The sequence below is a fragment of the Gobio gobio genome, assembly GCF_949357685.1.
Source record: "Gobio gobio genome assembly, chromosome: 21".
Lineage (NCBI taxonomy): Eukaryota > Metazoa > Chordata > Actinopteri > Cypriniformes > Gobionidae > Gobio > Gobio gobio.
In genome coordinates this window covers 9,097,075-9,119,311 of record NC_137117.1, presented here as the reverse complement: position 1 = coordinate 9,119,311, position 22,237 = coordinate 9,097,075, and the positions used below count along the sequence as shown (strand labels likewise).

General features: G+C 40.9%; 1 protein-coding gene across 1 annotated transcript; it reads right to left on the bottom strand.

Annotated features, from left to right (window-relative positions):
• Window positions 1–19,115: 19,115 nt before the first annotated feature.
• psmb11b (proteasome 20S subunit beta 11b) lies at window positions 19,116–20,297 on the bottom strand (the record flags this gene model as incomplete). Its single annotated transcript, XM_079803314.1, has 1 exon — window positions 19,116–20,297. One exon carries the CDS (start codon window positions 20,295–20,297, stop codon window positions 19,116–19,118), a length of 1,182 nt encoding a protein of 393 aa, XP_079659440.1.
• Window positions 20,298–22,237: the final 1,940 nt, after the last annotated feature.

Genomic DNA, 22,237 nt, shown 5'->3' with positions numbered 1-22,237 from the left:
ATCTGCTGCTAACATCTTGGTGCCAGATACCACAGCAAACCTTCAGGGGTCCAGTGGAGTCCATGCCTCGATGGGTCAGGGCTGTTTTGGCAGCACGAGGAGGAGCTGCAAGGCAGATGGTTTTAATGCTGTGGCTGATCAGTATATTATAATAAAAACACACGTAAAACTACGACGATCATAAACTTGAGTTCAACCATTGATCTGATGAAGTATTTATTTGGAAGGAGGATAGACTGAAGGAAATGTGAAAACAATAATCTTGCATCTTTAATTATTTTATTTTATGACACACACACAACACAAACACAATGCAGTCTGATTTATGAGATTAAGCAACTTTACAACTCGATATGAAAATGCTCCACCATATATTACACAAGCACGCCTGAGGCAACCCATTAAAAAAGAACAACAGTATATTCTGGTAGAAATATGTCAACCATTACAGGCCAAAGCAGAGGTTTTGAATCTCTTATAGAGCAGCAGAGGCCTCGTTTTACACATTGTATTATTAAGGGTATATTCAGCATGGTCTATGACAACATATTATCATATTAATATATGTAGTTTCAAATCCATTAAAATAATAATTTATTCATGAAAATGACATCTGACTTGTATTTTTTATAATGTGAGATGGGAACTTATGCCTTGTCTGTAGCAACTCATAATGTAATAACTGCACATAATGTAATAAGTATTACATTATTAATACAATAAAATGTTCCTAATGTAATAATTTTCTCCAAATGTAATAAAATCTTGAGCTCATAATGAAATAACAATTTTTACATTATGAGAGAATTATTATATCATAAACTCACCAAAAACATGTCATATTTTTATTATTGTAATAGCTTTTAAAACATAAAATATGATTCCCTTTATCCCTTACAGTACATTTTTAACAATCTAAAGTCAGTCTTAAACTACCTGCGAAATGCAACATTTAAATATTCATGCAAGTATTATTATTATTATTATAATAATATTATTATAACTATTATTATTATTAATATAATAATAAACATAAAGTATTGGCATTTCTTTACAGTAGGCTACATTTTAAAAATGTAAATCCAGATAAATAAATAAATAAAATCAGAACGTTTTAGAACTCAGATTTTTTTAAATACTGTAAAGGAATACCAATGCTTTGTTTATTAATAATAATAATAACAATAATAATAGCATGCATATTTAAATCTGTAGCATTTCACAGTTAAAAAATGTGCTGTAAGGGAATACTAATATTTGTTTATGTTTTAAAAGCTATTATAATAATGAAAATATTACTCCTATGACTCATTTCTCCTAATTTCTCCTTTTATATGAGCTCAAGATTTTATTACATTTTGAGAAAATTATTACATTATGAGCATTTTATAACAATAATAGCCTAATGTAATACTTATTACATTATGTGCAGTGTTTATGAGTTGCTATAAGGTCATTAAATATTGTATAATTGTATGTATTTATTTAACATATTTAGTATTTAGTTTTAAATTACCAATAGGAGGCAGTATCAGACTACCTATTCACCATCATGTCGAGTCGATTTTGATTGTCGACTTATTTTTTGTCCTTTCTTCTGGCAAGTGTGTCTACTTTATGGTCATCCCATGCTGGTCAACAGCGGTCGGTTTTCCTCCCCGTCCATCCATCCATCCATCCAGAGAGAGAGAGAGAGAGAGAGAGAGAGAGATACAAAGAGGATCAACATTTTTAATTGCCGACAGTATTGCCTTACGAATATTTTATTTTCTCTTCGTGCAGGTTTCGCATGTATCGTGATCTGTACGGCAGTTGTGAACATTTATCTTCGATTGTAATATGATAAATATGAGAAAATCAAAAGTCATTACCAGGAGTGGGGTTCGAACCCACGCGGACATATGTCCATTGGATCTTAAGTCCAACGCCTTAACCACTCGGCCATCCTGGTACATATACGTGCCTTCATAGCCTAAACAATAAATATATAAACACCATTTAACGATTGTTAGTATCTTTTGTTAAATTTCATCTCTGTATATCGGTTTATGGTCGTTCACGCGTCTCCTTAAGTTTCTTTTCATATTCGGAGCGGAATAGCAGTTGGTGGCGCAGCTGGTGGACTATTAGCATATGCTAACAGACACGGTTCCAAAAAACACCAAAACTTGTGATTTGGTATAACTGACATAAAATGTATTATTTGGTTATAATTTAACTTAAATAATGAAGACAATGCATATGACCTTTAATGCTTGCAGTTTTCTAAACACGATATTTTAATGCTTTATCATTTTGTGATTGTAGGATTGTTAGCCGTTTGGTTAGCAGTTAGCAAGCTAACAACCTGCTGTGAACAACACACTCAAGTTCTTGCCGCGCTCCATGACAACCTAGCGTTTGTTTTCCAAAGTGAAACTATTTAAGTTAATATATTTCATAATCATTCATTATACTTTTCTAACATCAGCTATCACTTATTTTTATACTTACTCACTGTTGTCCAAATCCAAACCTAATTCATGTACATTTCTGAGGATAAAACTGGTTTTAGATGGGACATGTTGCTCTGTCACTGGGACAGTCTGGTTTGTGTAAATCAGCTTGACAATATAGCCATGTTGGACGATTAGTGAAACCCAGCAAGAAAATTCCCAAAACATCATGACGGTCACCAACTTAACCAGATTATCTGGTCTAGGCTTTGTTGTTTGCCGGGAAGATCACGTTTTACAATAATCTGAAAACAAAACAAACATACCAGACCTTATACACCAAAATTAACCATTTGAATTTAATTATATCATTCTCATATTATTTTCAAATGTTACACTTTAACTGGAATATTCCTGTTCCATTTTAAACTTTTAAACATAAAAAATTGACTAGGATCTGTGAACTCTTTGATAAGAGCAAAGCTTGTAATGATTTAGTTCAGCATTGACACTCTCTCATATAATTTCTTAATTTTGGTGGCTAATTTGAATGAATTTGCTTGTTCGTATGTTTTTGTACAATCTGCTTACTCCCCAGCACTAACAGTTAGCTTTAGGTTTAGAAGTGGGGTGGACATGGTTAGGTTTATTTTTCTTCTTCCAAAATGTTCATACAAAATCAGCACCTCATAAAATGAGCCACATTTTCTGATGATATTGGTTTGGCATTGTTATTATTCTCATGGTTTGTTACAATGTTCTTTTACAGTACTTTTAAATCCATTTAGATATTAAGAAGTCTGGTTTACTCATACAGTGCAGCTGGTTACGTAAACAGGTGCATTCCTCTTTTATAATGTGAAACAGCCACAGGTACATTTTTCTTCTTATTCTTATATTTCTATTTACCTGGTACTTACATGATCTACAAGAGACGAAAGCATCCCAGATGTTACCAATGTTACTAACGATTTCGGAAAGCACTGACCTGCTCTTCTGGTTGTCTGACTTTCCCTTTTACCTGTTGTTGTTGTTGTTGTGATCTCTGTATTCCTCCTTGACTGTGGTGTGCCAGCACATGCGTTCCCTCATATACTGCTACTATGACAGCAGAGCACCTGAGATACCACGCCTCCACCTCATCCTCGTGCTTATAAATGTAACACTGAAATGCTGATAGTGCACCAACCATACAAGGACATTTCCGTGCACTGTAGTTCTGTTAGTGGCAATAACAAGGAAGTATGTGAAAAGACTGTGATTCTTGTGAATAAATTGTGTTTTACTGTGAAACTGCTAAGAGAGGAAAATACTGTTTGCATTCAGAAAGAATTCAGACAGCTTCATTTTTTTATTGTGCAAAAATGCTTTAACTTTTTTTTTTTCACATCAACTTACACTCCTTACCCCATAATGACAAAGCAAACACCAGATTTGTGATGACAGCATATTTACTAAAGGTCTAACATCTCACAACTAACAACTTAAATTAATGTTAAAACACATACATTTTAATTTAATCTTTATTTTTGTACATTTAAGTGCAGTAGCCTACAGTTTTAATGTAACTTTACAACACATTTTAATTAAATTTAATTTTTTTTAATTATTTTATTTACCTGTATGTAAGCACAGTGCAGTGTTAATGTACAAACTGTGTATTTACAATGTTAAAGTGGCTGACAACAATAAATATTCCTATTAGGAATAAACTGCCTAGTTTTTTAACTGTGCAGAGCAGTAGCTGAATAGTTAGGCCTGCTACGCTACTGTATTTTAATGTTGGTCATTATGGTGGTACTTGTAGAGCCCTATATCTTCTGAGGTGGTACTTGGTATAAAAGTTTGAGAACCACTGAAATAGAGGATAACAAGCAGCATAATAACATAAAATCATTTAGATCAAGAGCCAGAGCTTTACATTGTATCTGCATTTTTATATAGAATCAATACAGAAACAACCGGTAGATACACGGACTAAACGTGGAAAAAACGTTATCCTAAATAAACCATTGAGATCAATCGGATTTAGCCATACATATGATCCAGAATCAGATCTAGAGGCTGAAATTGAACAGGAGAAGCAGCAACGACTACAGCAGGACGTCTCAAAGGTACTGTAAAACGTATAACTTGCAATGGTATAGTGGCTTGTCATGCGCGAGTTTTGCAACATGTGTGTGTTTGCTCATGGTTTATGAGGACATAATTTGATTTATGGACTATTGTATGCGATTTAATGTTAGCAGTAGCAAGTAGGGTCAGGGGCGCCGCTAGCAATTTTGGGCCCTATGAAAGAACATGATGTTGGGCCCTCTACCACACCAACCTAGCTATCCAAAATCTTTGTCTGCAATTTAATAATACTGACCAATTAAGCTCTGCTCGCTCAACCCAGAATGCCCCAATTGGCTGATGAAACATTGATTAAAATTAAGATAAAATTTATACAAAACAAAACTTAATGAAGTGGTCAATGAATCATGTCTGATCAACTCCATTCATCTTATGATGTGTCCTATCTCATGCTGTTCACTTTTCATAAACGACATAGATAGACAACATAGACATAAAAAACCCACATTATAATATTTAAACATAAATATAAAAATAAATACCTTAATGGCTGCAACAATTATAGCACGTCATGTCGGAGTGGGATATGAGTGAACGTAGTTTTACCGGTGAGTGTGAGCGGTTCATGAGTGGAGCTGGATTTTGCCGGAAATGCGCCATCATTTTTTTTTATATTTGTAAAGGCCTTTGCACACTGTGTCCGAAATTCGCATGCGAAATTTTCGCACGTCAAAAAATAAATTTGACCTCACGTTATGTCAATTACTCTTGCACACTGCCTCCGAAACTTTCGTCCGTCAAAAAAAAATCGGAACAGGTTCGATTTTCTGCGTTTTTCTCATCCGTTTTTGGCATCCGTTTTTCCCACAGTGCTGATGCCCAACCTAAAACTGCTGGCAATGGTGGTGAATGAATCGCCAGTGCTCAGATACCTACATATACAAATATTATTGTATCAAAAATACTACAAATATTATTATATCACAGCTATAATTATAGCACACCAAGTCCCTGTAAACCGTGTGTGTGTGTGTGTGTGTGTGTGCGCGCGCGCGGATCCCTTTAGACATAGGCTGTCAGTCTCTGTTCAGGATAAATTGAGTCACGGAAATTTGTGGTCTTCTTTTTAATATGTGTCTCCAGTAGGCTATCGCTAGCAAAGCATCAAACGGAGTCACTGACATTCTAAAGTAAACTTTGAATCGGTCTGGATAATCACGCAGCTCCTTGATAAGAGGAACTCTCCTTCCTCTCTACGCGATCGCAGAAGTGGATGGACCCAATATTTCCTCTTTTTCATTTTTTAAGAGAGAGGACAAAAAAAATCATCACTAGGCCTACTTGAAGACGGCATTTTGTGTTGTTTTGCGGTTTTTTTCGTAACGCATTCATTAATACGCATCGGACTCAGTGTGCAAGCTCTGTGCGTGACGAATTTTTCGGATCACGAATACGAAAAAGCATGCGAAAATCTCGGACTCAGTGTGCAAAGGCCTTAAAGGGGTCATAGAATGGTACATGCACTTTTACAAGTTGATTATACGGAAATGTGTGTTGGCAGTGCCTGTACACAACCATCCTATAATGATAAAAATACATCCAGTGTTTTTTTTTTAATCTCCTTATATATTTTCCCCTGTCTCAAATCGAGCCGTCTGACTGTGTGACGTTACACGGTGTACGCCCCTCCTACGATTGTTGATTGACAGCAGCGTTTCAACACAGACCCGCCCTGAGCGAGCTGTCATCAGTCCGCCATTGTTGATACTCTGGAGCAGAATGGCGTCTAAGCGATTGTGGTGTTGTGTTGTTGGGTGTAATAACGAACACAGCAGTCATTTTGATGTTCCTAAATCCGAACCGCGTAAGACCCAGTGGCTGCAGTGCTGAGTTTTGTTTTAGAAGGGAATATTCCCCCCGATCAACGTCAATGTTTGCGCAAATCATTTCTCAGCAGACTGCTTTATAAACGAGCGTCAGTATAAAGCAGGTTTTGCTAATAAGCTGCTCTTGAAAAAAGGATCGTGTTCCTGCTGCACCTCAGGAAGATGTGAGTGTAACGTTTTATTAACCTTTATATTAATCTTTGCAAATCGCTTGCACGCTTCACGATGAATGAGGCTAAAGTTTACAGGGTGAGTTACATTACGGCAGGCTTTCTGTGTATGACGTTCTCAATATAATTCATAATCCCACGTTTATAATGAACAACGCGTTATGTTTGTTATTACAAACTGTGTACTCGGGTGATAAAGTTAACGTGGTAACACTACACTAAGCTTACTTTTGTACATGGTTTATAACGGTGTCTGTTACTGATTAAGAAGTAATGTAAAAAAAAAAAAAATCTTATAACATAACATCAATCTGTCAATGAACTAACACATCAGTAAACACATAGCAACTACGCTACTCTGCCAGTACAAAGATAGATCAAAGTGACATGACGTTAACCAACCATTCAGAAACGTCCTGTTTGAACTTCGTTGGGTTCGTCATCTGTTCCTGGTCCGACTCCAGTTCAGAATGATAAGGTTGCTCAGATGTGTCCTCAGAGACTCCCGTTGCCATTATTTCTCGAAAATATACCCTCAAATGTTGTCAAGGCAACACTCCACGTGTGTTGTGGTGTTGTGTCGGGTCGAACCCGAACGCGCCACAGAGCAGAGGGGGCGGGGTGAGCAAAGCTCATTATCATTTAAAGTCACATACACTGAAAGGACTTGCTGAAAATTGAGCTGGGTTTGACCAGGTAAAATGAGTGTTTTCTTACAATACTAATGAGAATTTTTAATTAAAGTATATTACAAACTTTTCATTTAGACACTAAAGAATCATATTAACTTGTACAAAAATGTCATTCTATGACCCCTTTAACTCTTTGGTAGATTATACATTTATAATACATTACTACTAGTACTGTTACTACTAATAAAACCGATCTCTGGGGGCCCCAAAAGTGTGTGGGCCCTTAGAATCGTCCTAACTTCCCCCCCTAAGCTACGCCCCTGAGTAGGGTTGCCACCCCGTCCCGTAAAATACGGAATCGTCTCGTATTTACAAGCAAAATGACGCGTTCCGTATCAAACCAATACTGGAACCAATTTGTTCCGTATTTTACATAGGTCCACACATAGTTCAATAAACACACAAGGATTTTGCAGTGTGGAGAATACTGATAGCAAATATAAACAAATAAATTTCACAATAAGTAGTACAACTGTTTACTTATTCATTTTGCACTACCACACCGTAACTGGATTATGCTCATTTGCACTGCCGACTGTTATTTACAGTACCTACTGTTTACATTTGTATTTTGCACCGTACTTCTAACTGTAATATGCAATCACTTCCACTGCACTTTTACACTTTTTTTCGGATAGCTTCTGTCCATAATTTATTGCACTACCTTAATCCACTGCCATATTCCTCATTTTAGCCTAACATATCATTGTATACCTCTATCTGTAAAATTCTGTTTATAGTAATAGCCATCTGTATATTATATTATATTCATAGTACATATCCACCTGTAAATTCTGTTTATAGTAATAGCCATCTGTATATTATATTATATTCATAGTACATATCCACCTGTAAATTCTGTTTATAGTATTAACCATCTGTATATTATTCACTGTACATATTCAGCTGTAAATTCTGTTTATAGTAATAACCATCTCTCTATTTATAGACATATTTATATATACTCAGTACATATCCATGTCCTGCACTTATGCAAACGTTGTATATCCTGCACTTGCTGCTATTGCACTTCTGGTTAGACCTAAACTGCATTTCGTTGCCTTGTACTTGTACTTGTGTAATGACAATAAAGTTGAATCTAATCTAATCTAATCTACAGGAGCTCATTTGTGCGTGATTGCGTTTTAGCGGCTTTGTTGTCATAGCGGCGGAGTCTCGAGAACATGCGCTGTGCCGTGTGCCTGTAAACTTGCGCGTTTTTAAAAAAACATGTCGAGCTCGCGTCGCGTCCACCGTTTAAATGCAAAAGGATCTCCAGATATAGAGCTGAAAATCAAAAAGGTATCAATGGGTCTGTCCAGTAACTCATGATGAACCTCAGGCCAACTGCACACTTTATGAGAAGCACTTCAGTTTCTCAGACTAACTGACTTAAAGCAACAGCGGTGACAGACACATCTGTGCTTCTTAAGGTAGCCTATAGTTGTTTTTAATAGATAATATATTAATATACTATTCAATACATTATCAGAGCTTGGCAGACAGAATTATTATTTTTTAGACAGGTTAATTAATAGATTATAGCCTAATAAATGTAATTATTAATTTAATCATTGCTAATCATACATAACCAATAATCCTCTCATATAAAGTTTATGATATTTAAAAAAAAATTTAGATAAAAATGGGACAAATAATTACATGATAATACAGTCATAATTTAAGTAAATTAATTTAAAAAAAAATACATTTTTGAAATTCAAAAAAGTTATTACTGGTTCAGAATGACTGCTTAAAGGGACAGTTCACCCAAAAATGAAAATTCTGTCATCATTTTCTCACCCTCAAGTTGTTCCAAACATGTATACATTTCTGTGTTATGTTGAACACATAGGAAGATTACTATGGAAGTCAATGGTGCCCCCAAAGAAGCCTGGTTACAAACATTCTTCAAAATATCTTCTTTTGTGTTCAGCAGAACAAAGAAACTCATACAGGTCTGGAACATCATGAGGGCGAGTAAATGATGACAGAATTTTCATTTTGGGCTGAACTGTCCCTTTAAAGTGCACCAAATAGGCTAAGAGTTCTTTAGAAATAAATAAAATAATCAAATGTACAATAATATAAAATGTGTTCTGTTGCAAGTTCACATACTTGATCTCATGTTTTCTTATGGTTTATTATTGAGCTGTCAAGTTGTCAATGTAAAAATAATCATTTCATGACGGTTGCCCCCCCCCGGGGGGGGGGGGGGGGGGGGGGGGGGGCAAGACGGAACGGTTTTGCAAGTCAGACAAGTGCGTGTTTACATAGAAAAACAATGGAATAGTAGCGCATTTGAGTGAATGAGTCGATAGCTAACAACACAAAGACATTTGAAGCAGTTTTTGTAACAATGACAGGCTCAGGATGCAAGTGCAAAACGCTCTTTATTAAATGACAAGGTTCGCGGTCAAAACCGGCAGTCCACACACACACACAGGTGGTCAGACAGACACAAGCTGGATGGTATGGTGACGCAGGGACTTCGGTGAACAGACGGTGATCGTGCTCAATCCAGGTGTGGTGAATCCTCGTGAAGGTGCCCGTAATCCCAGTGCTGAGTGGAGAATCCAGAACGAACACGACGAAGAACATGGAACCAGGAACCAGACGACAGCGAGGGACAACCAGGGCAGGAACACACACCGGGGAAACCACAACGATCTGACAACATGAGACACCAGTCACTGCACATATAAAGACACAAACAATTGGAACCAGCTGGCGCTGCTGATCAGCAGTGATCAGTGACCACGCCCACAGACACAACATGAGACGAGAGAGAGACAGCAGATTCATGAACCGTGACATTACCCTCTCCTCTAGGAATGTCTCCTGACATTCCCAGACGGACTTACCTGTCGATTGTAATCATCGATCAGGGAGTGATCCAGAATGTCTCTAGCAGGAACCCAACTTCTCTCCTCTGGACCGTAACCTTCCCAGTCCACCAAGTATTGAAATCCGCGTCCCCTCCTTCTCGAATCCAGAATACGGTTAACCGAATAAGTGGGTTCCCCATCTACGAGACGCGGCGGGGGAGGAACCGGGACCGGCGGATTAATGTGTGCATGAAACACGGGCTTAATTTTAGATACATGGAAGGCGGGATGAATTCTCCTGTACGCAGGAGGAAGTTTGAGGCGGACTGCCACCGGACTAATGATCTTGGTGACAGGAAACGGGCCAATAAATTTAGGAGCAAGCTTATTAGACACGGATCGGAGAGGAATGTTCTTAGTAGAAAGCCACACTTTTTGACCAACGACGTATACGGGAGGCTTCGACCGGTGGCGATCGGCTTTAGCCTTGGTGCGCGCCCCTACCTGGAGAAGAGTCTCTCGGGCTCTGCTCCAGGTGTGACGGCACCTCTGGATGAAGGCGTGAGCGGAGGGGACCGTGACCTCGGATTCCAAACTGGGAAAAACTGGTGGCTGGTAACCTAGACTACATTCAAACGGAGAGAGGCCCGTGGATGACACTGGCAACGAATTGTGAGCGTACTCCACTATTGAGAGTTGCTGTCCATTGCTTTGAGGATGAAACCCCGAAGATAAACTGACACTCGCCCCCAGAAGTCTACAAAACTCTTGCCAAAATTTGGACACAAATTGGGGACCCCTGTCAGACACCACGTCCATCGGGAGGCCATGTGGTCGAAAGACGTGATCAATGACAGTAACCGCTGTCTCCTTGGCTGAGGGTAATTTGGGTAAAGGAATAAAATGAGCCGCCTTCGAGAACCGGTCCACAACGGTCAAAGCGACCGTCTTGCCCTGGGAGGGCGGAAGGGCGGTAATAAAATCTAGAGCGATATGGGACCAGGGTCTCGAAGGGACTGACAGCGGTTGCAATAACCCATCCGGAGGACGATTGGAAGTTTTACCAGTGGCACAAACCGAGCAAGCCAAGACAAAATTGCGGATGTCGCGAGCCATAAGTGGCCACCAGAATCGTTGTCTTACCAAATAACTGGTGCGGTGCACCCCTGGGTGGCAAGCTATGCTGGAACAATGTCCCCACTGAATAACGTCGGACCGATTTCCCTCTGGCACAAACAAACGATTCGGTGGGCAATCGGGCGGAGGCGTTACCCCTTCTAAGGCTGATATAACCTTCGATTCGATCTCCCACCTAAGAGTGGAGACAAAAAGGGTCTCGGGTAAAATACACTCGGGAGTAGACGGGCGTTCGGATTGATCAAAAATTCGAGATAAAGAATCGGGTTTGATGTTTTTGGAACCCGGGCGGTACGAGAGTGAGAAGTCAAAACGTCCGAAAAAAAGTGCCCACCGAGCCTGCCTAGAGTTGAGTCTTTTCACGGTTCTGATATATTCTAAGTTCTTGTGATCGGTCCAAACAATGAAAGGTACCCCTGACCCTTCCAACCAGTGACGCCACTCCTCCAGCGCTAACTTGACAGCCAACAACTCTCTGTTACCAATGTCATAGTCACGTTCGGCAGGTGATAAACGATGAGACAAAAACGCGCAGGGATGCATCTTGTCGTCTGTGGAAGAACGTTGGGAGAGAACTGCTCCTACCCCCACCTCTGATGCGTCGACCTCCACCACGAACTGACGTGATGGATCAGGTGCAACGAGAATGGGAGCCGAAACGAAGCGGCTTTTGAGTTTGACGAATACAGCTTCCGCTGTATCGGACCACCTGAACGTCGTTCTGGGGGAGGTCAAGGCAGTCAGAGGCGCGGCTAGTTGGCTGTAGTTTCGAATTAAACGCCGATAAAATTTGGCAAATCCCAGAAACCTCTGTAGGGCCTTACGTGAATCCGGACTTGGCCAATCTATCACAGCCTTAACCTTGTCAGGATCCATACGCACTCCCTCAGACGAGACGATGTACCCTAGAAAAGGAACAGACTGTGCATGAAAAACGCATTTCTCCGCCTTGACAAAAAGCCCATTCGCTAACAACCTCTGAAGCACTCGTCTGACATGCTGAACGTGATCCTGGAGAGAAGATGAAAAAATCAATATGTCGTCCAGGTAGACATATATGAACTGGTCGACCATATCTCTCAGCACGTCGTTGACGAGTGCCTGGAAGACCGCTGGGGAGTTGGACAGCCCGAACGGCATGACCAAGTATTCAAAGTGCCCCCTAGGGGTATTAAATGCGGTCTTCCATTCATCACCCTTCCTTATGCGAACCAAATGATAAGCGTTACGTAAATCCAATTTTGTGGAGACGGATGCTCCCTGTAATCGCTCGAAAGCTGAAGACATCAGCGGCAAAGGATAAGTATTCTTTACCGTGATGTTGTTCAGCCCCCGGTAATCAATACACGGTCGCAGAGAGCCATCCTTCTTCCCCACAAAAAAGAACCCCGCCCCCGCTGGAGATGAGGAAGGGCGAATGAATTTGGATGCTAGCGAATCAGAAATATATTTCTCCATAGCCTCCCTCTCTGGAACAGAAAGTGAATATAATTTGCCCTTAGGCGGAGACTCACCCGGTACTAAGTCTATAGCACAGTCATAGGGACGATGCGGAGGAAGAGAAGCAGCACGAGACTTACTGAACACTCTCCTCAGGTCCTGGTACTCCACGGGCACGTTAGATAAATCCACTGCCTCCTCCTGGAACACAGAGACAGGAACAGACGAACAAGCAGACACTAAACAAGACTCATGACACAAACTACTCCACTCAGACACAGTGTTGTGGCCCCAATCGACTCTGGGGTTATGCTTGGTGAGCCACGGATGTCCAAGAACAACGGCTGCCAAAGGTGAGTTCATGAGAAAAAATGTGATGGTCTCTGTATGATTGCCGGATGTGATGAGAGTGATGGAGTCAGTAATGTGAGAAATGTTGGGTAGTGCTTGGCCATTGAGAGCGTTGACGAAGATGCGGCGTGTGAGTGGAGAGAAAGGAATCTGAAGTCCTTGAGCCAGTTTAAAGTCCATAAAATTACCTTCAGCCCCTGAGTCCAGTAATGCCTTGGTGTCGTGCATGTGAGCTGCCCACCTTAGTCTTACCGGGAGGAGTGTAGATGATGAGGTCTTCTCAGCGGAGATCCCACCCGATAGTAGCCTCAATGTTACTACCGGGCTTGATCTTTTACCGGGTAGGAGTGGATGAAGTCCTCCCCACCTGCATGGGCTCGTGATCGGCGACGGGGCTGACCGTGTCCCCTCTGCCGGACCGGGATTCCTCCACGCCACGAAACTGGTGATTCTGCTGGAATCGGCCCATTCTGCTCAACCGAGCGTCGACTCCTGGCGCCAGTTCAATGAGTCCATTCAAGCTGGTTGGAAGGTCCAACATATAAATCTCCTTTTGGACACGGTCAGCCAACCCATGCAGGAATCTGTTCCTCCTCGTTCCAACGGCACTCTGCGGCCAGGGTGCGGAACTGGATGGAATATTCCGACACCGAGCGCTCTCCCTGGCGGAGATCGGTGAGTAATCTGGCCGCCTCCTTACCCGCCTCCGCATGATCGAAAACCCTCTTCATCTCCGCGGAGAGTGCCTGGAACGAGGCACAGCATGGGTCTTGACTTTCCCACACCGCCGTTCCCCAAAGAGCCGCTTTTCCAGCCAATAAGGTGAGAACGAAGGCCACCTTGGACCGTTCTAGATGAAATATCTGTGGTTGAAGGGAGAAATGCATTGAACAACGGGTCAGAAATGCTCTGCAATATTCAGGCTCACCTGCGTATCCCTCCGGGGTGGGCAATCGCGGCTCTCGTGGGGAACTCTCCTCCGTTGGTATAGGCTGCACGGGCGGTGTGGGTGGCGCAGTGGGAGTCCTTAGCAGTTGTAGTTGACGGGTGAGCTCGGACACCTGCGTCACAAGAGCTTGGACTGCCCGACCTGTGTGTGCGATACCTTCCTCTTGTTGATCCATTCTCGCTATGCTGCGTGCAGCGAACTCATCCCAGCTGGTTGCGCTTGCTGCATCCATCGTTGGTCAGATCGTTCTGTAACAATGACAGGCTCAGGATGCAACTGCAAAACGCTCTTTATTAAATGACAAGGTTCGCGGTCAAAACCGGCAGTCCACACACACACACAGGTGGTCAGACAGACACAAGCTGGATGGTATGGTGACGCAGGGACTTCGGTGAACAGACGGTGATCGTGCTCAATCCAGGTGTGGTGAATCCTCGTGAAGGTGCCCGTAATCCCAGTGCTGAGTGGAGAATCCAGAACGAACACGACGAAGAACATGGAACCAGGAACCAGACGACAGCGAGGGACAACCAGGGCAACTGTTTTCAACATTGATAATAATCAGAAATGTTTCTTGAGCAGCAAATCATCATATTAGAATGATTTCTGAAGGATCATGTGACACTGAAGACTGGTGTAATGATGCTGAAAATTCAGCTTTGATCACAGGAATAAATTACTTAATTTCTTTTTACTATATATTCACATAGATAACAGCTGCTTTACATTGGCATAATATTTCACTGTATTACTTTTTTACTGCATTTTTTATTAAATAAGTGCAGCCTTGGTGAGCAGAAGTCTTCTTTCAAAAACATTGAACAATTGCAATTTTTTAACTTTTCTAAACTGCCTTGTTCAGTGATATTTTTTTAACATTGCATAAAATCCATGGGTACTTAATGCACAAGTGTTTGTAGTGCATAAACCAATCATAAAATTGGCATAAAATATAGGGGGAAATATTATATAAATTAGTGGTTATTGTTAAGCAGTGTATTTGATATCTTACTGAATTAAAAGAGAAGAGAGAAGAGAAGAGCCCGTATGACATTCCGCCCCATCTGACATATACCCATACTCGGAAAAAACTTTCCGAAACTTATGAGAAACCGGTATTTTTGACACAGAAATACTCCATCAAACGTCCAACTTTTGTCAATGTTTAGGATGGGAATCCCAGTCTTTAACAGTGTAAAAATCTCAGTATGCATGAAACAGCATTACACCCCCCCTTAATGCAGTTGCCACTTATCAAGAATTGGGAATTACCAAGACGGTTCATTTTTACAACATCATATAAAAACCTTTAATTTGGGCCTCCATTTAGGATGCAAATTAATGAAAGTGAACTTCTAAAGCGAAGATCTGGGGGAGATTAATAATATAATGTACAGTCAGAGATTTTTGACACGCATTAATAAAAGCAGCAGTCCCTTCTGTATCCTGTAGGGGTTACTGAACTTATAGAAAGACACGGTCTGTGATCCATTAAAAACCAGTAACCTAAATGTGTTACATCAGTATAATTGTTAATATGTCTACGTATTATGCTCTCATTTGTATTTGTATTAGTTTTCCCAGTTTTGTTATTTTTGTGGCCCAGGCAATCACACTGCAAGATAAGTCATCATGTGACCTAATCAGTGACTGAATGAATGCGCGTGCCTGTTTAAAAGTAAAATATGCCAGTCAGAGCGACTGGATGTTGTGAAAGAGTAACGTATTCCGTGTGTTATCTGTATAGACCTACTCTGCTAACAGTAATGTCATTTGTTTAAACATAAATGTTGTTTTCTGACATTTACGATGGACTAGATATGTCTGCATTAGGCCTACTAAAAATCTATTCATCTGTGTTTCATTGTATGTATTTGTGCTATTGCTTGCAATCTGTTTATTTTATTTTATAATGAATAATACAAATTGGAATTATGACATCTTACTAAAATGTTGGTATCATTGCAACCTTATTTGTTAGAATACTGGGTAACATGGGTCAAAAACAATACGTTTTAATTCATGTATTCATTACTTTTTTGTGGTGGGGCCACAATTTGGCAGAGCATGTACATTTTTAACCACCGACCCAACCAGGACAATAGAAAAAAATCATTAGCATTGAGCCCTGATTTCTGCTCAATTTTAAACATGAGCTTTATTTTCTTCATTAGTCATTCGATTAGAAATGATCAACAAAAAAAAGTTGGTTGATCAAAAAGTTTGTTCACTCAAAAAAAAAAAAAAAAAGTTTCAGAAAAATCATTTATTTCATTCTAAACCCATAAGTTTATTTTTTCTCCTCCTTTTTTAAAAACACAAAAGGAGATTTTTTTTTTTATCATAATGCCCAAAATACAATCAAAGAAAGGGTGAAGCTTCCGACATTCAGCAAAATTATTTAACTATTAAAAGGACAAAGTACTCAAAAAATATTCCACCCAACTCTGCTAAACATCTCTGTTAGTGTTCCTCGGAAAGAAAGAAAAAATCATACAGTTTTGGTACAACACACTGTTCATTTTTGGCTGTACCATTTCTTTAAAGCCACGATATGTAATGTTTCTCCGCTAGAGGTCGCTTATTCAAATCAAAAGCCGTAGTTTGATGATGCCTAAATTTCGTGGAGCTTTTATTATCACTTCCGCTTCTTCCGCTCGTGTGTGTGTGGTAATGCAGCGCTGTTTTATCATATTACACACACATTTGAGTGTGCCGAAAGTAATGCTACTCTGTGCGTAACCTCAGCGGCAACTATGAGACACTTGTTCACACTGTAGTCAGCTAGATGGATATTAGGCCTGGTAAAACATGGTACTCGCCGTAAATCAAGAACACCAGATTTAAACAATAAAACTAAAGGCCCTTTCACACCGGACACGTAACGAAAAAGCGAAGCGGAAAAAGCGAATATTTTGTGTGCGAATAGTTCACGTTAAAACCATTCACACCAGCGAGTTTGCGACGTTTCAGAGCTCCAACATTCCAAAACATTTGCGCGAAAGCTGAGAAACACAGACACATAATCATTCAGTGGAGACAAGCTTTTAATTTTCTTTAAAAGACAGAGAAGAAGGTTTTGGGTGCACTCAGTCTTAAAGAACAGAGAGTCTGAAGGGGAGTATGTTAATCTTCTACAGGAGCTAAAACTTTATCATGGCCGGTCCGCACTTACTTTCAAATGTCCGTGGGACAATTTGAGGAGCTCCTCCAGAAAGAGACGATAGCAGTGCATCTGACGACACACACACACACACACACTCTTCAGGAACGGCTCGATCCGGAGCTGCTGTGTTTCCAGTTGAGTCACAATGTAAACATTTAAGTGCCACAGTCGTACTGACGGAAACACATTCACTTTCAATAGTCGCGGACACAATTAGATTAAAAAAAAAAAATCAATGTATTGATTATAATATCGTAGTCTGTAGCCTATAGTGGGCAAACACAGCTGCATCTGTACATCTGTAAACACAACTACAGCTGTAATCTCATGAGAAATGCAATACCTGGCAAAGGTTAATGTTGATTGAATGGCTAGTGACATCAACTGGGCATTTCATCACCTTTGTTTCCTTGTATGTGATTGGTTTAAGCCTTTTCTGTCGCTGTGAGTGTTAAAAAAAATCAACATCGAAACGAAAAAAATAAACATTGTTTTTTCGGCACAGCACATTCGCGTTCGGTGTGAAAGCTCTCATTACACAAACAGCTGATCAAAAAATAAAACCATCGCGCGAATTATCAAAATCGCGTCCAGTGTGAAAGGACCTTAACTGTGTTGAGCTGGAGAACAATGATTAGTTGTCTTTCGATGAATGTCTCCAAACAGTTGCTCACCTGTCTAATATAAAACACAATATATTAAAGTGTCTTTGGTGTTTCTATGGTTTCTACAAAATAAAATTGGAAATCGAAGGTAACGCAGGTATGTCATCATTGATAAAATTGGTTAAAATTGCTAATTTCTCTTGATTTAAACATTCTTGGAAACATTTGAGAGTAAGTACACAAGTCAACGAAATATATAACATTGTTCTTGTGGTTTTGGGATATTTAAATCCAAAAATCGTTCATATTGTGCCTTTAAAGCTCATTCATTCACAAACAGCGAGAACTATTAACAGGGTTCCCACTCTTTCATGAACACCAGATTCAAGGACTTTTTCAAGCACCATTTATTTTATTTCAAGCACCTATCAGATTCATAACCCAGTATATGTAGCATCACGAAATACCTCTTAAAGTAGGCTACTTAAAGGAACACGCCGACCTTTTGGGACTTTAGCTTATTCACCGAGTTAGATAAGTCCATGCATACCATTCTCATCTCCGTGTCTGGTTGTGTCTCAACTCCAGCTAGCCTACTGCTCAATAAGTGACTAAATAACGCCAACATTTTCCTATTTACATGTTGTGATGTGTATAGTTACATCGTGTACTAAGACTGACGGAAAATGAGAAGTTGTGATTTTCTAGACCGATATGGCTAGGAACTATACTCTCATTCCTGCGTAATAATCAAGGAACTTTGAGCCGTACCACGAGTGCAGCGGCGCAATGATATTACACAACGTCTGAAAATAGTCCCCAGCGCTCTCTCTGTGACAGCAGGTTGTCGCGATGGTTATGGTGACAGAAGTTAGCCTATTTTCAGGTGCTGCGTAATATCATTGCTTCGCTGCACCCATGGTACGGCAGCAAAGTTCCTTGATTATTACGCAGGAATGAGAGTATAGTTCCCATATCGGCCTAGAAAATCGCAACTTTTCTTTTTTTTTAAAGCAAGTGTATGTAGGCCTACTGCTCTCCATCGGTTCAAGTTTTTTTCCCGCTACCTCTCCACCCCCCGAACATAAGCAACTTTTCATTCGGTCTTTGATAGCACAAAGTAGGACAATTTTTGAAATAACACCATTCTAAACAAAACATTTTTCAAATTTAACTCAAGCACTTTCAAGGACCTATATTTGTTTTCAAGTACTTTCCAGGCCTTGAATCCATGTGTCTGAAATTCAAGTTTTTTCAAGTACTTTCAAGAAGCGTGGGAACAATCTAAATGAATTATCAATACATTTTTGTCTTTGCATCTTTTTTTATTTTTGTACATCCTTTACATTCTTTCTTTCAAAATCTGCCTCATGTTTCTCCTCAAGCTGTGTCCCTGTTATCACACTTCAAAATAGCTCTCTTCTCTGTTTTTCTCTCCTCCACTCTCTTTCTCTCTCTCTCTTTCTCTCTGTAATACTCCTCTTTTAAGTTTTCCCTCTCTCTGCGCCTCCACCCTTTGGCGGTCACATGGTAGAGGTCGACATTATTGCCCGAGTACGCGTCTCGGTACGTGGCTCGGTACACGGCCTCCCGGGCGACTGAAGCGGCCTCCTGTGCGCTCATCCCCCAGTGAACGCTGCCGTCCAGGATCGAGTACGCGTAGGGCGAGCCCGAGCCCACGGAGAACAGCTCCCCCTGCAGGCGCAGCCCGTCACTGCACACATATACAACCCGAGGGCCACTTATTCTCGAACGAGCTTTACAAACTGCGGCAGCTAAGAAAGGCTGGGTTGCTGCTGCTGCTTGGCTACATGAATCGCTCGCTGTTATTTGAGTGGTTAGGGTATTTGCATATTTCTCATCATCTTTTTGGCCATCCCCATCCCATCCACACAGAGTGGCCGCGACGCACAGCTCAGTGCCTTTGAATGGATGCAGCATGTGGGACAGCAGCTTCGCGGCGCCCCCTGTGGACAGCCTGCGGCCATGTCGAAGCTGGTACAGCCTGAGCTCTCGAGCCAGGATGCGCTTCCAGAGCGCGCAATCAGCCGAGGTCCCGGATGTGGTGCCCACCAGGTGAGAGTGGATGGGTAAGACCTTTGGGGCGTTAGGACAGGCCACCTGCCCCGAGCAGCTGGAGCGCGTGTCGGCCGCGGCGATCACACCTCCCTGGAACGCGAAGCCGAGAGTTGTGGTACCATGAGAGAGAGTGAACGGTAAAGGAACGGAGGGAGAGATGGAGTAGGGTGTGGGTGAAGGAAGAGCGATGGACGGCAATGAGGGGTGTAGATGGTCCATATTCAGTAGGTTTGTCGGCGCTGAACCGAGGCTAATTTGACCAAAGTCTATTGGGCTCTGTGTGAGGTATTCTGCTATCGGCATGTAAAACTCCAACGGACTCAAAGCGCCCCTCCAAGGCAGCCGGGTAGAGAAAGCGTCTCCGTGAACCCCCCCTCCGAGCAGATGAGTGGAGTCCTCCGGCATAGAGGACTGTGAGAGTGGAGCACTCCATTCAGGGAACAGAGGGGGGTTGTGCAAGCCGCATACATCTTGCAAAGCCATAAACTATTGTGTAGATAAACAATAAATTGTAACTCTGTTGATTATTACACTGTATGACATAAACTGCAAAAACATGTCATATATTTTCCAGGCACTTTAAATGTTCTTCAATATTGTCTCCTCAATAAATTGTAACTCTGTCGATTATTACACTGTATGACATAAACTGCAAACACATGTCATATATTTTCCAGGCACTTAAAATGTTCTTCAATATTGTCTCCTCATTTGTATTTTAACATTCCCAATGGTGGGCCATTTTAGTCTGTTTGATGGTAAAGAGGTCCTGGTTTACTTCAGCATTGGATTCTCCTCAACGCTCTTGGTGTTTATATTATCTTCTTGTGGTGATGATAGGATGTTGAAGAGAATATCGATCCATTACCATTCATATCCAGAGTCTTATAGAAAAGCAAAAGGAATGAATGCCAGCATAAATGATCCAACTCTCAGTGCACAGCTCTAATGTCTGTTTTCAAAGTCTTACAGTACATCTGTAAAGGTCCAGAGGCCCCTTATATAAGCGCCATTCGTGATTGACTCAACCAGAAACGCATGAAAATGCCAAAGTAAGCCTTTCAACCCAAGCCTGACGATGCACACCATTTCATTTTCAAAGCATGTTTTGCTGTGCTGTGTACTCTGGAAACAGGATATTTGTGTATTACACATTTTCTTTATTTAATTGGGTAACACTTAAGTTAGTTAATAAGTTGTTTATTAGCATGCATATTATATTGGCTGTTTATTATATAAATCCCTTATTCTGCATGGCCATATTCTACATCTTGTATCTAAACTTAAAAACTAGCCTACCTTATTAACTATTTATAAGCAGTAATTGAGGCAAAAATCTTAATTAATAGTAAATTAAAGGGTTAGTTTACTCAAAAATGAATAATTCACCCTCAGGCCATCCTAGGTGTATATGAATTTCTTCTTTCAGCCAAACACAATCTGAGTTATATTAAATATATATATCCTGGCTTTTCCACAGCTTTATAATGTCAGACGGTCCTGATTTTGAGGCCCAAAAAAGTGCATCCACCAATCATAAAAGTGCTCCACACGGCTCCGGGGGTTAATAAGGCCTTCTGAAGCGAAGCCATGCGTTTGTGTGAGAAAAATATCCATATTTATACCTTTATAAACTATAATCACTGTCTTCCAGTAACGGCCATACGTGAGTCTGGCGGAAGAGTGACCTCTGACCCGACGCATGATGTAGGAGTAGCGTAAGCTTAGGTGAGAGTAACGCCTCTCGCGGTTCAAATAAATAGTGCTGGGCAACAAACTCCTCTTCTCTTACATCAAAATCCTCCATCGTTTCTCTTTAAACATTCCTGTGACCAGTGACCGCTGAGACTCGACTAACGTACGGCCGTTACCCAGTTGCGCAAAAAGTGGGTATTCGCTATATGCGGCGCATAGGGACGCAGCACCTTGGGGGCGCCAAAGCGATGGAATGAAACATTTTTTTTTTTTTTTTTGTATTTTCTATATGTAGCTGCTGTTGTTCGTTTCTAAATAATTGCTGTAGGCTATTTCCTCAATATTATATAACATTTTAGAGGACTAACAGGCTAGAGTAGGCGCCCTCATAAGATTCCATAATAGAATTTTGGATAATAATGGAATATCGCGCGCCTGGCGCCGGTGGCAAGCCAAAGTGTTCATATACGCTTGGGCGGGCGTCTGATTGCGCACTGACACGTCAAAAGCGTGCGATTTGACGGCAAAATGCGCGTGCGTCCTTGACGCGTGATTTGCCACAAAAACATGCATTCTTATATGGTGCGCTTTGGGGTCAAGGAAAACACGTGTTTCCGTTGCATGCAGGTTTTTATATCAAAGCGCACGTCCTCGACGCGTGATTTGCTATTTAAAAAAACAAACGCGCGTTTTCCGTGACCCCAGAGCGCACGTTAAGAATGCCAAAA